Source organism: Theobroma cacao, chromosome 8, assembly GCF_000208745.1.
Source record: "Theobroma cacao cultivar B97-61/B2 chromosome 8, Criollo_cocoa_genome_V2, whole genome shotgun sequence".
NCBI lineage: Eukaryota > Viridiplantae > Streptophyta > Magnoliopsida > Malvales > Malvaceae > Theobroma > Theobroma cacao.
The window spans coordinates 3024927-3041910 of NC_030857.1; the positions used below are offsets into that span (position 1 = coordinate 3024927).

Here is a 16984-nt window from a genome sequence, read left to right on the forward strand (position 1 = left end):
AATATCATTTATCATTTTATATCACATGGTAGTGTGTCACAAAGCCAAAAGTTAAACCTAATCTCGTGGGTAAAGAGCGCATTATATAATTAGGTGAGGTAGAATCCAATAAAGAGTCAGGGCAATGAGAGTATTGCATAATTGAGTGAAATAGAATGTCATGGATCCCACATCAGTAAGAGATGAGTGGATCTTATGTATATAAACATAGGTCTTCTACCACCTATTAGATATGTTTTTTGGATTGAAACATGGACATGTGATTAAGCTTACTCTAATACCTTATTACATGTAAGAACTTAAACTCAACTTCGTGTGATTTTAAATTTTAAAAATAAAATTTAAATAAACTTATAAATTACAGATCCACATTTTTAACCAAAAAACCATTCAAAGTTCAAGTAAATCTATAAATCACAAGTTCACATTGCCAATTCAAAAAATATGTCTAATAAGTGGTGAAAGATTTATATTTATATACTTAATACCCATTCTATTTCTTACTGATGTAAAATATGTGACTTATTAACTTAACATATGGATATATTGTGATAATAAAATGACATACTAATATGATTATGTAACATTTTTTACTTTTCAAATTATGTTAAGTGAATACAAAATGATAATTAATATTTTAATTAATGNTATTATAATAAGTGCATGTATAGGTTATTTAAAAAAATGAAATTTTTTTAAAAATCGAAATAAATAAATACTAGTACATGTTTTAATGTGGACATTGAACTTTGTGGTCCACAAAATGGCACCAGCACTACATGTTCTTAATAGGGTCGGCATGCCTCACTTTAATTAGCTATTATTATTATTACTAAGGTACAGTCGTGGCATTTTGGTGCATTGTTTTTATCTTGAAATGTTTTATATACACAATTAACAATTATCGAAAAAAAAATTAGAAAATTAATTAAAGTAAAATTTTTATATTTATTTTGGACGTGCACTTTTCTGTGTCACTCACAAAAATAAAAAAATTTATAATTAATAATTGATTAATTATTTTTTATTAATAAATAATTTATCATTTTATAACACGAGGTAGTGTGTCACAAAGCCAAAAGTTAAACCTAATCTCGTGGGTAAAGAGCGCATTATATAATTAGGTGAGGTAGAATCCAATAAAGAGTCAGGGCAATGAGAGTATTGCATAATTGAGTGAAATAGAATGTCATGGATCCCACATCAGTAAGAGATGAGTGGATCTTATGTATATAAACATAGGTCTTCTACCACCTATTAGATATGTTTTTTGGATTGAAACATGGACATGTGATTAAGCTTACTCTAATACCTTATTACATGTAAGAACTTAAACTCAACTTCGTGTGGATTTTAAATTTAAAAATAAAATTTAAATAAACTTATAAATTACAGATCCACATTTTTAACCAAAAAACCATTCAAAGTTCAAGTAAATCTATAAATCACAAGTTCACATTGCCAATTCAAAAAATATGTCTAATAAGTGGTGAAAGATTTATATTTATATACTTAATACCCATTCTATTTCTTACTGATGTAAAATATGTGACTTATTAACTTAACATATGGATATATTGTGATAATAAAATGACATACTAATATGATTATGTAACATTTTTTACTTTTCAAATTATGTTAAGTGAATACAAAATGACAATGAATTTTTTAATTAATGATAATTAATTAATTTTTAATTATAATATTTATTTGATTTAAAATTAAAGTATATAAACTTGACTGAAATAGTAATAAAAGATAAAATTTATTTAAATTTTTTTAATATTTTAAAAACTCTTTCAAGCATTATAATAAATATGATATCAGGGAATATGTTATCCGCGGGTGTTCAAACACACGCGACTTTCTCGTGGAAACAGAGAAAACGCGAGGAAGGTAACGGGCTACCAGCTCACAATCAGAAACATCCGACAGATCACAGCCGTCCAAAAGAATCCAACTAACTTTATTAACGTCATTACGTTTGACTTGACTTTCCCCAACCTCTCTTTCCCAATTCGAGTGGGATGGGGCTGGGACTAGTATAATTAGAACTGGCAGCCTTTCGCTCGCACGTGTTTAGCGAGATTCTTATACGGTAACCTCCTCGTCCTAGCCCTATAAATTGCAGTAACCCATGTAAAAAAATTCAAAAGAAGGCCTCAGAAAACCAACAGAAACCAATAAAAAAACAGAGCAGAAACATTGGAATATTGTTAAAGGAGATGGGAAGTGAAGCTGAGATTGCCAGGAAGCCAAGATTTCTTTGCCTCCATGGATTCTGAACAAGCGGAGCGATTCTCAAGAAACAGATAGAGACAAAGTGGCCTCAATCAGTGTTGGAAAAGATTGATCTAATTTACCCTGATGCTCCTTTTCCGGCACAGGGGAAATCCGACGTTGAAGGGATCTTTGATCCTCCTTATTACGAGTAGTTTCAGTTCAATAAGGTAAACAAACACTATTTCACGTTTTATTCTTAGATATTTCTGTTATTTTCCTTGTGTTTTTTTATTCCCCCGGATGAAAAAGAAACGCGGTTTCATATATATTGCAGGAATTTACGAGTTACACAAACTTTGAAGAGTGTCTTGCTTATATCGAAGATATTATGATCAGGCAAGGACCATTCGACGGTCTCCTTGGTTTCTCACAGGTGTGTTTTCTTGGGCTTAACGTCTGGGTTTCTGTTTGCTTGCCGAGAAACTGAAGGAATCTTCAAGTTCCCTTTCTTGTCTCTTTTTTTTTTATGCATCCCAATTGAAAAAACAAAAAGCTACTATTACCAAGTAACAACAAATGACATGTGCATTTTACAACTTTATAATTCCAGGGAGCTATCTTGTCATGTGGGTTGCCTGGACTGCAGGCGAAGGTGCGTTGATACTGCTCTTCCCATTTTGATATTATTATTATTATTATTTTTCCGTTAAACCTTTGTTAGGGGCCATAAGAGTTAAGGATTCGTGCAACATGATTGGGTGTGGTTGCAGGGTGTGGCTCTCACAGAAGTTCCCAAAATAAAGTATTTGATAATAATTGGAGGGGCTAAGTTCAAGTCCGAATCAGTGGCAGAGAAAGCGTATTCTTCCCCCATTCAGTGCCCATCCCTCCACTTCCTAGGTGCGCACATTTCATTTTTCTTCTACCTTTTTCAATTGTTTATTTTTCCAAAATTTTGGAAGTTTTAGTTTTGCTTGCTGAAATCTAAAAAGCTTATGAATTCTGTTGACTTATTTTGAATGCTAAAAAAATTATGTTCATAATTAAATTACTTTCAATATATATTAAATATTACTTCTACAGATGAAATTAGAGTATAATTACCATGAGTGTTGGAAAAAAATCCTTATTTATAATTTATAATTCATTGTTTTGTTGATAAGAATTTTAATTGTCTTGAAATACTTTCATTAAAAATATTTTTCATAATTCTAATAGTATTAAATAATTTATAGATTAATATTATAAAATTTGAATTTTTTACACTTCAAATTTTATATTTTAAAATATTTATATTTATATACAATTGATATATATAAAAGTGCAAAGGTTGAGAAACTTTTTACTTATAAAAGATAATATTTCTACTCATTATATTTCTAAATTATTATTTTTCATTTTAAATAATTTCAATTGTTACATCTCATACTATTACATACAATACTAAATATTATAAATTGTCATTTTAAATATTAATAAGATTTTTTTGGTTTTGTAAGTAAAAGTTGTAATTGCATTGAATAGCATTCTTTAAAAATATTTTTGTTATAAATATTAATCAAATTTATCCAATTTATAAATATAATTTTAATTGCATTGAATACTTTTTATTAAAAAAATATTTCTTAATTTTAAAGTATTGAATAATTTATAGATCATAATTACAAAAATTTAATGATTTATATTACAAACCTTAACATTAAAGAATATTTGCATTTATATATAATTATTAATTTAAAAATAAATAAATTTTTTTTCTGTAACCTAATATTAGTTTTTTTTAATAATTGAGAGAGGAAGGATTGAACTTTACTTTTTAGGCAAGGAATCATGTACCAAGTCAAATGTTCGGGTGAAACCTAATATTAGTTAATTCTTAAATAATTAGTTACAATATATGGAATTGTCTTCCTTTTCTGGGAAGGACAATAATTAATTTCCAGCCATCCTTTCTTTTCATTTATTTTTTCAGGAGAGACAGATTTCTTAAAACCATATGGATTGGAGCTGTTGGAATCCTGTGTAGACCCCGTGGTCATTCATCATCCAAAGGGCCACACTATTCCCAGATTTGGTAGGTTTCTATATGCAAATGGTTCCTTTTGGGTAACACTTGCATGGATTTTTGCTTGTTCATCTGATTCATAGAATCTCTTTTCCTTTTGTTGTTGTTGTTGTTAATTCAGATGAAAAAGGATTGGAGAGTGTGATGAGCTTCCTGGAGAGGATTCAAAGGATGTTGCCTGAGAAACAAGAAAAGGAAATATACTGCACAGCCACAGAAGATGCTTTGGGAGCATAAAACAAGAATCGTTTAATTATTAGCTACTTAGCTTGTAATGGCATTGATTATAAGCCAATAGGCTCGTATTGGTTATTTTCTAAAAAAGAAGAAGAAATATTCAAAATTGAAAATCAATCATGAAAACAAAAAAAAAATCAAAATATTTTTAAAAAAATTTAAATAAAATTTTATTCTTTTATTGTTGCGTTCAATTAAATTTTTTTATTTTTATTTTGAATCAAATAAATTCTTATAACTGATAGTTGATTAACTGTGTTAATCATAACATCATTTGCCATTTTATGTTACGTAGTGTTGATATGGTATGATAATATGATATTTTTCACTCATCACATCAATACCACATGAATATAAAAATAATAAGAGGTGTTTTAGTTATTATCATTTAGTCATCAATAATTCAAAAAAATATATAAAAATTAAATTAAATAATAAAAAAATATTTAAATAATTCAATGACTTTTTAAAATATTATACCAAAAAAAATTTAGCAATCCACCCAAGTTATGCAATAGAGCTCTATTTCTCCATACAATAAAAAATAATAAAATAATGTTTATAAATTTATTAAAAAAAGAGATAACTTATTGCAAAAAAAATAATATCCAAAGATTAGAAGACCGAATCATAAATTTATGATGCCAACAATTTCATTTTTGACAAATATTGAATTTTAGATTGATTAAAATTCTAAATATTGTTTTTGAATAACATTCGAATAGTTGTATAATTTTAAATTTCTTATTTTAGGTGGAATCATTTCTATTTTCAAGTGTTATCAAAGATAATATTTATAAATTTATTAAAAAAAGAAATAACTTATTGCAAAAAATATATAATATCCCAAAAATTAAAAGACCGAATCATAAACTTATTATGCCAGTATTTTCATTTTTGACAAATATTGAATTTTAAATTGATTAAAATTCTAAATCGTGTTTTTTTTATTGTAAAATTTTAAAGTTCTTGCCACACATTGAGTCTTGTTTAATTCTTATGTTTTTCTATTTACTTAAATTTTTTGAATTATTTTATCTTTACTATTTTTTTGGATGTTTTTCATAACAACAAATATATGTAGTACTATAATTTTATGGTATTGTTTTTATTATTCTTATTTTTATGTATCTAACCGGTAAAAAAAAAAATTCAGATAATCTAAAACAAAGGAAAACAATGTTGGGAGTGTTACGCAAAGGCGGAAGAATGATATGCTCGCTTCTCACCCAAGCACCATTCCCTCTCGCTTATTGTAGCTCTCCTTCTTCAATTTACGAAGCCAAACCTTCTGGTTATCTCCCTCGCTTCTCCTCGGTAAAAAGCTTCTCATTCTCGCTCTCCTCAAATCCATCTATCCAACCCTTTAACAAGTAAGATAATGTTGTTTTGATTAACAGGGTTTTCTGTGTCCAATTTCCTGCTCTGCAATCCGAGCGTTGTGTTCGAAATCCGGTAAAGTGGGAGGAATGGCGTCGTCGCTGCAAAATCAGGGTTCTATTACGTACCTAACTCAGCGAGAAGCTGCCGAGATTGATGAGATTCTCATGGGTCCTCTTGGCTTTAGCGTTGATCAGTTAATGGTTAGTTACTCGCTTTTTTAAACTCATTAATTACTTATATATACATTTGTTGAACGGTTTCAGTTGATGTCAATTGTCAGGAATTAGCTGGTTTAAGCGTCGCCACATCGATGGCTGAGGTAATGGCTAATACCTCTTTCTATTTTGTTTATCGAATTTCTCTGGTTGCCAACTTGCCATATGCTAATTCAAACATACAAAATATCCTTGTTTTTAAGTTGACCTAAGCATGCATAAGGAGTTTCCGATTAAAGGGTTCTGCTCCTTTTTTATCGATGTTGAGCTGATTTCTTTACTTATCTTGCTACATTACTACTAGAATGTCAAAAATATATATATTGTTTAATCAGCAATTGTGCTTCATCTTATATGTTTTTTTCAGCTTTCAAAAGGAGCTTTTCTTGTTGCAGGTTTATAAACCAAGCGAGTATAATACGAGAATGTCAAATATATATATTATGCATGTTGCCACGTGTAGACGCTCGGGTAGCTAAGAAATAAAGACGCCCAATGAAACGCTCGGCTAACTCACTAACACGTACTCAATTAATCACAAATCCAGCCAAAGTTGCCAAATAATTTCACGCTGTGCGTTGCATGCTTTACAACTGTAACTTCGTCCTTGATTCCCCCTATATATCCAAATCGTATTGGAAAAAAAAATTGACCCGATAGCTCGCTGGATTTTTGAAATTTCGAGAGAGTTGGCAATGACGGAGCCGTATTCTAGTTTTATTTTTCCGAATTACTCTTTAAACAATAATAATAAAACAAAAGGTTGATGACGCTGTTGGGAGATAGATCTACCCTTAGTTTATAATCCTACGGTGCTGGAAACTTCTCTTTTTCTGTTGCACCGTTTTCTTTCTTTTTTTTTTTCCTTAGGTCCAACCTGTCTTCTACAGTTTTATTTACGCGCGAATGCGGCTTTTAAGATTTAAGGCCTCGGGTCGACATGCTGGCTTTGAACGCTTGTCGTCCACCATTAAACATTTAGTAATTCAGATAAGAGTACTGCCAAATGGAGTCTAAGCTAAGCAAATTCAACTGAAATTTTGAAACCAACACTTTTTCATCCCTCCTTCACACTTTTTTTTTTCCTTTTAATCTTTTGAATAGCAAAAAGGAAAAGCACATTAAACCTTTAAATCCCAAATTTGAATTCCTTTTATATTTAATTTTAATCTAATTTTGTGTTTATTTATTTATTAAACGTCTTTTGATTGATATGATTAAGGGTATTTTGAAATTTTACTTGAGTCTAATTCTTTTTGATTGATTTTAGATACGTACTCCTTGTATTAGCCGAATTTTACTCTTGAAGTATTTTTCCACAAAAATTAAATCTAGATTGACAAAAAAAATGAATTTTCTTTTTATAAATTTATAAAAAAAAATTATTATCCAATTATAAGATGGGACATATCCAAAATTAATAAATTGAATAAACATTTCGAAGATGAATCACGATGTGGGCATTTAATAAATAAACTTTATGTTTGTGTTCGAACTTTTAATCTAAGTTTTGATGTAAAATTTGTGTGTATACAATCATTCGAGTGTTGGTTTGATATATGTTATATAATAATTATGCAATAAAATTTGAAAATAATTTTATTGTTATTGTAATTTATTTATACTTAAACATATATATTCATAAAAAAATAATTAGCTAAAGCATGTGAAGTTGTCGACCTTCATTAGAGCGGAATTCAGATATTAATTAGTTAGTAGTTTTGCACTAATAACTTGAAAGAATTTTAATAAAAAATATTAGGGATCCGAGCGACGAGAGTGGTAGCGTTAGTTGTTCCTTTGCATGTTTGTTTTTTTTTATTGCATGTTTAACTTGGAGAGATCACGAAATGAACTATGAATATTTTTGTTTACTTATATAGTGTCTATATATTATAATAAGTGCATGTATAGGTTATTTAAAAAAATGAAAGTTTTTAAAAAGTCGAAATAAATAAATACTAGTACATGTTTTAATGTAGACATTGAACTTTGCAGTCCACAAAATGGCACCAGCACCACATGTTGGTAGGTGAGCCTCACTTTAATTAGCTATTATTATTATTATTAATACAAAGATAGAGTCGTGGCATTTGGGTGCATTGTTTTTATCTTGAAACGTTTTATATACACAATTAACAATTATCAAAAGAAATTTAAAAACTTAATTAAATTAAAATTTTATAATTAATTATTTTTAATTAATAAATAATTTATCATTTTATAACACAAGGCACTGTGTCACAAGTCAAAAGTTAAACATAATCTTGTGGATAAATAGCGCATTACATAATTAGGTGAGGTAGAATCCACTAAAGAGTAAGTGTAATGAGAGTGTTGCATAATTGGATGATGTAGAATGTCATGGATCCCACATCGGTAAGAGATAGGTGGGTCTTGAGTATATAAACATGGATCTTTCACAGTCTATTAGACATATTGTTTGGATTGAGAACTAAGACATATTGATTAAGCTTATTGCCGCACGAGGTTGGGTTTATTGTCCCAACTCTAATACCATTTATCACATGTTAGAACTTAAATCCAACTTCGTGTGATTTTAAATTTTGAAAATAAAGTTTAAGTAAACTTATAAATTACAAGTCCACATTCTTAACCAAAAAACCATTTAAAGTTTAAGTAAACCTATAAATCACAAGTTTACATTCCCAACTTAAAAAACATGTTTAATAGGTAGTAGAAAACTCATGGTTATATACTTAATGTCCACCTCATTTCTTACGGATGTGAGATCCGTGACTCATTGACTTAAAATATGGATATGTTGTGATAGATAATAAAATGATATATTGATATAATCATGTAACATTTTTTACTTTTTAAATTTATATTAAGTGAGTACAAATGATAATTAATATTTTAATTAATAATAATTAATTACAAAATTTATTTGATTCAAAATTAAAATATATAGACTTGACTGAAACAGTAATAAAAGATAAAATTTTATTTAAATTTTTTTAATATTTAAAAACTCTTTCAAGCATTATAAAAAAAATTATATCAGGGAATATGTAATCCGCGGGTGTTCAAACACACGCCTTTCTCGTGGAAACAGGGAAAACGCGAGGAAGGTAACGGGCTACCAGCTCACAATCAGAAACATCCGATAGATCATAGCCGTCCAAACGAGTCCAACTAACTTTATAAACCGTCATTACGTTTCACTTGACTTTCCCCAGCCTCTCCTTCCCAATTCGAGTGGGATGGGGCTGGGAGGAGTCTAATTAGAACTGGCGGCCTTTCGCTCGCACGTGTTTAGCGAGATTCTTATACGGTATCCTCGTCCTTGCCCTATAAATTGCAGGAACCCATGTAAAAAAAAAAAAAACAAATAAAGGCCTCAGAGAACCAACGGAAACCAATAAAAAAACAGAGCAGAAACATTGGAATATTGTTAAAGGAGATGGCAAGTGAACCTGAGATTGTCAGGAAACCAAGATTTCTTTGCCTCCATGGATTCAGAACAAGAGGAGCGATTCTCAAGAAACAGATAGAGACAAATTGGCCTCAATCAGTGTTGGAAAAGATTGATCTAGTTTACCCTGATGCTCCTTTTCCGGCACAGGGGAAAGCCGACGTTGAAGGGATCTTTGATCCTCCTTATTACGAGTGGTTTCAGTTCAATAAGGTAAACAAACACTATTTTACGTTTTATTCTGTGATATTTCTGTTATTTTTCTTGTGTTTTTTTTTTCCGGACGAAAAAGAAAAGCGGTTTCATATATATTGCAGGAATTTACAAGTTACACAAACTTTGAAGAGTGTCTTGCTTATATCGAAGATATTATGATCAAGCAAGGACCATTCGACGGTCTCCTTGGTTTCTCACAGGTGTGTTTTCTTGGTCTTAACGTCTGGTTTTCTGTTTGCTTGCCGAGAAACTGAAGGAATCTTCAAGTCCCCTTTCTTGTCTCTGTTTTTTTTATTCATCCCAAATGAAAAAAACAGTAGTATTACCAAGTAACAACAAATGACATGTGCATTTTACAACTTTATATAATTCCAGGGAGCTATCTTGTCAGGTGGGTTGCCTGGACTGCAAGCGAAGGTGAGTTGATACTGCTCTTCCTATTTTGAAAATTTATTATTATTATTTTTCTTTTAAACATTTGTTAGGGGCCATAAGAGTTAAGGATTCGTGCAACATGATTGGGTGTGTTTGCAGGGTGTGGCTCTCACAAAAGTTCCCAAAATAAAGTATTTGATAATAATTGGAGGGGCTAAGTTCAAGTCCGAATCAGTGGCAGAGAAAGCGTACTCCTCCCCCATTCAGTGCCCATCCCTCCACTTCTTAGGCACACACATTCCATCTTTCTTCTACCTTTTTGAGTTGTTTATTTTCGCAAAATTTTGGAAGTTTTAGCTTTGCTTGCTGAAATCTAAAAAGCTTATGAATTCTGTTGACTTATTTTGAATGCTAAAAAAATTATGTTAATAACTAAATTACTTTCAATACATATTAAATATTACATCTACAGATGATATTAGAGTATAATTACCATGAGTGTAGAAAAAAAATACTTTTTGTTAAAAAAATATATTTCTTAATTTTAAAGTATTGAATAATTTATAGATCATAATTACAAAAATTTAATGATTTATATTACAAACCTTAACGTTAAATAATATTTGCATTTATATATAATTATTAATTTAAAAATAAATAAAAAATTTTATTTGTAACCTAATATTAGTTAATACTTAAATAATTAGTTACAATATATGGAATTGTCTTCCTCTTTTGGGAAGGACAATAATTAATTTCCGGCCATCCTTTCTTTTCATTTTTTTTTTCAGGAGAGACAGATTTCTTAAGACCAAATGGATTGGAGCTGTTGGAATCCTGTGTAGACCCCGTTGTCATTCATCATCCACAGGGCCACACTATTCCCAGATTTGGTAGGTTTCTATATGCAAATGGTTCCTTTTGGGTAAAACTTGCATGGATTTTTGCTTGTTCATCTGATTCGTAGAATCTCTATTCTATTCCTTTTTTTGGTTGTTGTTAATTTCAGATGAAAAAGGATTGGAGAGCGTGATGAGCTTCCTGGAGAGGATTCAAAAGATGTTGCCTGAGAAACAAGCAAAGGAAATATACTCCACAACCATAAAAAATATTATTGAGATTCGAATTCGTGCTCAAATATAAAAATAATTAATAAATTAAAAATATAATATAACAAAAAAATAAATTAGTATTTAATCAAAGAAATAGTCAAATCTTACAGGATCAATATTTGTGTTTTCATGTAACTTTTAAATTAATTATAAACACTCGTAAGTTTAAGAGTTACATATCTTGATCTAGTTATTATAATCAAGAGACAATTAAATCTAAAATATTTGCTTCTTCACCTTTGGATTTGTCAAATCTTTAATCATCCAAATGTTTGGTCTCTAACAATAATTTACACAGTAATTGAATAAGACCTTCTCAAAAATAAGATTTTATTTGTGCTAGTAAGTTTTGTTTTTAAAACAAAAAGAACAAAAGTTCTTGTCGAATCTTATTATTAATACTTAATAACTCCTTATTATTGCACTAACATGAAAAAAAACTTCTATCACATATAATTATGCAACTAAGTATGCATTAAATGACAATATATATATATATATATATATATATATATATTTCTTGATCAATCCAATTAGCTCAAGGGCATATACTAACAATCTCCCACTTACACTTGAGTCAATTATTAACGTATCCAATTTCAAACTCTTTCACTTAGCGATTGTGTCTCTATTAGGACAATTCAAATTGCAATATTTGAGAATATGTTAATTTATATGTTTGACAATCTCCATTGTCATAATCGATATACTAATTTAGATCACAACTAGATCTTGATTCCATTATTATGGCTCTTATTATTACTTTAACAACTCAGAATCATTTATTAGTTCATTAAACCAATGATTTAAATATCTCATCTTTTGTGGCCTAAACAAAATATTTATATCAGATTATAGATATAATCATGTAGTTATCTCTTGTTTTGGAACCATTCCAATATAACTGCTCAATCATGACTTTATGTCACTTTTAACATTTAGGATTCTCTTTATGTTAAACTCCTTTAACATGTCATCTTAAATTCTTTTGTTGAGTCTCTTTTTAGGCTCTAACTCTTTAGTCCCATTTTGTTTTTCTTAAACTGGTAAATGTATCGTATGCATTTTTAATGAGTAACTTATCTTACTCCCATTAACCTTATGATGTGCACAAAATATGTTTATCTTATTCAACGTATTCAACTATTTTGAATTTATTACATTGAATAAAGATTATTATATAATCATTCATGTTGGATTATTTAGTAAACTCATCTTATATGAGTAGTGCATCAATATGCATCCTACTAATGGTTTGTATTTAATGGATTCATCTCATGAATTATGCATCCTTATGCATCCCATTAAATTAGTTTTTATGCATAGATCTTATCTATTGGATCTCATAATTTCATAACCTTTGATTTTTAAAGTGTCATTAGCTCCTACTATTTCTATCATGTATAGAAATCTTGCCAAGTAAACTTATTTACTTTCCTTTGGGGTGTGTTATCCATAACTTTTATGTATACTTACATGTCATTAGTCATTTATCATTGGTTATGGGATGAAATCCTCTCAAAGATTAGTTCATGCGATTTATTAGGTTTGGAATGCTTTGCAATTCATCTCTTATGAATTCAATATGATAATCAATTGTTATTTAGTTTTAAGCAATCTTAATTTAGATCCAAGATTTCATTAAGAATACTCCTTGACTAAATATGTTCATAATCCTATTATGAATTCATTAAGTTATGACTCAATTTTATCTAAGTCAACTAATTAATTTTCTTTTTGATTCATAATCAAAAGAAAAATAATCTCACAATGCTCTTATCATTATGACTGAGTATTGATTATCATATATGCAAGGTTATACTTAAGGATAAATAATTTAAAACAATTCTAAAATAAAATGAGATGTAATGTAAATATATAAATATATATTTATATATATATATAAGATAAGCATCTCATGCTAGCAAAATATAAATCTATGTTTCCTAAACATAAAATAAAATATTTAGCCATAGCCCCAAAACCAAAACATCTCATATTGGCAATCATGCCATGAAACATTCAATGTTCTAAAATTATTTATTATTCCCCACTCTAATCTAGGTCGTCAAGCTTGATCACCATCAACTAAGGTTGTCCTTTTCATGATCCTATTCTTCACCGCTCCTTGTCATTAGTTTCTTCAATATGTCATACATATAAAACCATTAATAAAGAGGAAGGTATCATATACCAAGTAGTGAAAAATAAATCATCATATGATTCATACCTGATGTGGAAACTTCATTTTGTTTTTTCCTTATGATGGATTCAAGATAATCCTTGCAATTGGGTCTCCAATGCCCAATTTGCAGCAAAAATGGCATTTGTCATTGTCATTGTCCTTCTTCACTCCTCCAATAGGCTTCATACCTTTTGAAGTTAATACCTTTTCATCATTGTCTTTTTTAGAAAATTTTATTTTCTTATTTTTATTTTTCTTAAAAGAGACAAGATGAACTGAAGGCTTCTCATTCGTTATGGTGTTCTCAGCCTGTGTGAGCATATTCAATAAACCTGAAAGGATTACCTCAATGTTGTTCATGTTGAAGTTCAACACAAACTGTGAATAACTCTCTAGTAGTGAAGAAAGTACAAGGTCTATGCTCAAATCATGATCCATAACCCAACCCAACTGCTCAAGTCGATTGATTTATCCTATCATCTTAAGCACATGAGGCCTTACTGGATTTCCCTAAGACATTTTACATCGGAACAATTCCCTTGAAATGTCGAATCTCGTTGTGCGACTTTCTTTATTGAACATTTCTCTAAGGTTCAGGATATTATCCAAGGCATTCATGGCTTCATGTTGCTTTTAAAGATCTAGAGCCATACTAGCCAACATCACACATGTGACTTGATTGAGATCATCCATATAAACTCTATAGGCCTCATTTTCCTCATTTGTAGCATCATCTCTAGGTTACTTGGGAACAGGTCCATCTAGAACATAAGCCTTTTTCTCTTGTTTCAAGACAATCTTGATATTATGAAACCAGTCAATGAAATTTGGGCCTATTAACTTGTTTGCATCAAGTATGCTTCTAAGTGACAAACTATTCACCATGATGGATTTATATCTTATATAAATCAACATATATGATTATTAGTCATTAACGTAAATTATATAATCATAAAGATAAGGTTTTAGAATCTTATATGATTATTCTCAATATTTTATCAAAATAATAGCCCTCCTCTACTATTTCGAGAAATTTAACCTTTAAACTTCTTATTAAGCTAAGACTCTTTTCATCCCACTATGACCTTGAGTGACTCAACAAGCCATAATGAAACTAATTAAGTAGATAACTTAGCTTACCATTCATATCTTATATAACTCCTAGATCAATTAGGTGACAACTCTTTGTCTAAATGCATCATATACATTTTGCCTAACTATGCCTCTAATACTATACGGTCATGTGTGACACATCCAAATAATATGGTACTAGTTGAGTAAGACCCACCAATAACTCAAACGTACTTGTGTAAAAGTTTGGCATTGAGTGACTCAACAAGCCTCCAATTAAAAGAGTAGCCTAGTTATCTTGTTATATAGTGGAAGGTAACTTTTTGATTCAATATATTAATGAGGGATTTTTATTTATTAATTCATTAATTAAGGTCTCATTGATTTGATGTTGTTGTTGACATGCATAGCATTTATCACATTTCACATATATCATGTATATATACTGAAAAATAAATCTATCTCATGCCAACTACTAGGATGATTATGGACTTTACTAATTCTAATTTCCTCGAGCCATTAAGGAAATTAGTTGGTCAAATTCCTAGGGAATTTACACAAACATTGTCTTCAAGCTTTGCTTGTAATCTCCTTGAATCTCCATGGCACCTTTGGGATCTTCATCTTCAAGTTACAAAAATTTTTCTATCTAACCTTAGTTTTACACTTTAAAGTAACTAATTACATTTTATAATCAAGAAACCTTGAGTTACATTCGAGGGGAGTTAGGTGAGAAAATAATTTTACAACTCAAAGAAAATAGAGATAAGGCAGGGTGCGTAGATCTTATTTTAAAATAAATAACATGAGAAATACATTTAACCATCTATGACCTAATCTTCTAAGGTCTAAGTCTATAATCATCCTCGTGCTTTATAATCATAATCAAAAGCATAGAAATAAATGCAAGCTCAATATCGCTTGGTGATCTTATGTGTTATTTGACAAAAATATTAATTAATTCACTTAAAGTGTTAGACTCAAAATATTTGGTATTGTTTTATTTCAAATGAGTGTTTAAGAAATTCTCATTTTCAAAACACTTAAAGTAAACATTTTACTCCGCATTTCTAATTAGAAATTCATTGAAATAAAATTTCATTTTTAAGACTTTCCATTTTAATTCTTTCCATAATTAAAATTCCTTTTAATCTTGGAAATCTTTTTATTTTAGGTAAACTTCCTAAAATATATCTAAGACAACATTTTAATTTCTAACATTTAGAACATGGATTAATTTCCTAAATGGTGACTTAACAAATTTTAGAAACTTCTAGTCAAACCAAAATTTTAAGGAAAGTTCAATGCTATCACATAACTTTAAGAATTTCTTGTAAGGTAGGAAACTATTTCCTATGAATTTCTCAAATTAAAATACTATCCTTAATTTTAAGAATTTCTTTTAAAGTAAGAAATAATTTTTTATTTTTTATAAATCACCAAAAATTAAAATTCTATCCTTAATTTTTGAAATTGCTTTTAAAGTAGGAAACAATTACCTATTTTTTAGGAATCACTCAAAATTAAAATATATGGTATTTAAGTGCTCCTAAAACTTCATAAATCATGAGTCAAACTCATGAAAAAGCTGCTGAAAATTTTCAGCAAGTGTGTTTAACAATTAAACATAAAATTCATGAAGAATTAAGCCACCAAAACTGATCATAGCTGCCCAAAATTTTTTGCATTGAATCTTTGTTGTTTTTGGAATTCGAAAACATGATTTTATGATTCTTTTTCATACTAAATCAAGTCTAGCTGAAACATGCAGTAATTTAATTTGATAAAACTAATATTTAAAAATTAAAAACTGTTCATAACACTTATCCAATGTTAGTAAAAAATAATCGACGCATTAGTCCCTAAAACACCTCAAAACTATTCAGTTTTAACTTGGCTTCGCAAGTCTTTTAATCCATTCATTAATTATTCAACTAAACATGATTTTAAACCTTTTAAAACATGTTTTAATGAATTAAATTACATGTTGTCCATATTTAAATTAAAATAGAAAAAAAATTTAAAGAAAGTCTTTAAAATTAATATATATCAAATCAATACACAAATCAATCCTACTGATTATCACCAAGAATCAAGCATGCAAATTACATGAAAAACATCAAACAAAAGCTTTGATACCACTGTTGGGATTTGACCTCATACTCAAATATGAAAATAATCAATAAATTAAAAATATAACGTAGCGAAAAAATAAACTAGCATTTAATAAGAGAAACAGCTGAATCTTACAGGATCAATGTTTGTGTTTTCATGTAACTTTCAAATTAATTATGAACACTCATAAATTTAAGAGTTACAAACCTTACTCTAGATATCGTAATCAAGAGCTAATTAAATCTAAAATATTTTCTTTTTCACCTTTAGGATTTGTCAAATCTTTAGTCACCCAAGTATTTGGCCTCTAACAGTAATCCACACAGTGACTGAATAAGACCTTCTCAA

At 29.1% G+C, this 16984-nt stretch overlaps 2 protein-coding genes and 1 pseudogene across 2 annotated transcripts; all 3 read left to right on the top strand.

Moving 5' to 3' along the window:
* On the top strand, positions 2138 to 4706 carry LOC18591764 (annotated as a pseudogene).
* On the top strand, positions 5609 to 6617 carry LOC108663127 (pyridoxine/pyridoxamine 5'-phosphate oxidase 1, chloroplastic-like). Its single transcript, XM_018126173.1, has 4 exons — positions 5609 to 5842; positions 5926 to 6108; positions 6189 to 6227; positions 6519 to 6617. The coding sequence occupies exons 1-4, from the start codon at positions 5651 to 5653 to the stop codon at positions 6600 to 6602; spliced, it is 498 nt and encodes a 165-aa protein (XP_017981662.1). The 5' UTR covers positions 5609 to 5650; the 3' UTR covers positions 6603 to 6617.
* Positions 9354 to 11457, top strand: LOC18591766 (esterase CG5412). The gene is made up of 6 exons (XM_018126172.1): positions 9354 to 9775; positions 9880 to 9978; positions 10154 to 10195; positions 10313 to 10442; positions 10945 to 11046; positions 11163 to 11457. Exons 1-6 carry the CDS (start codon positions 9551 to 9553, stop codon positions 11294 to 11296), a joined length of 732 nt encoding a protein of 243 aa, XP_017981661.1. The 5' UTR covers positions 9354 to 9550; the 3' UTR covers positions 11297 to 11457.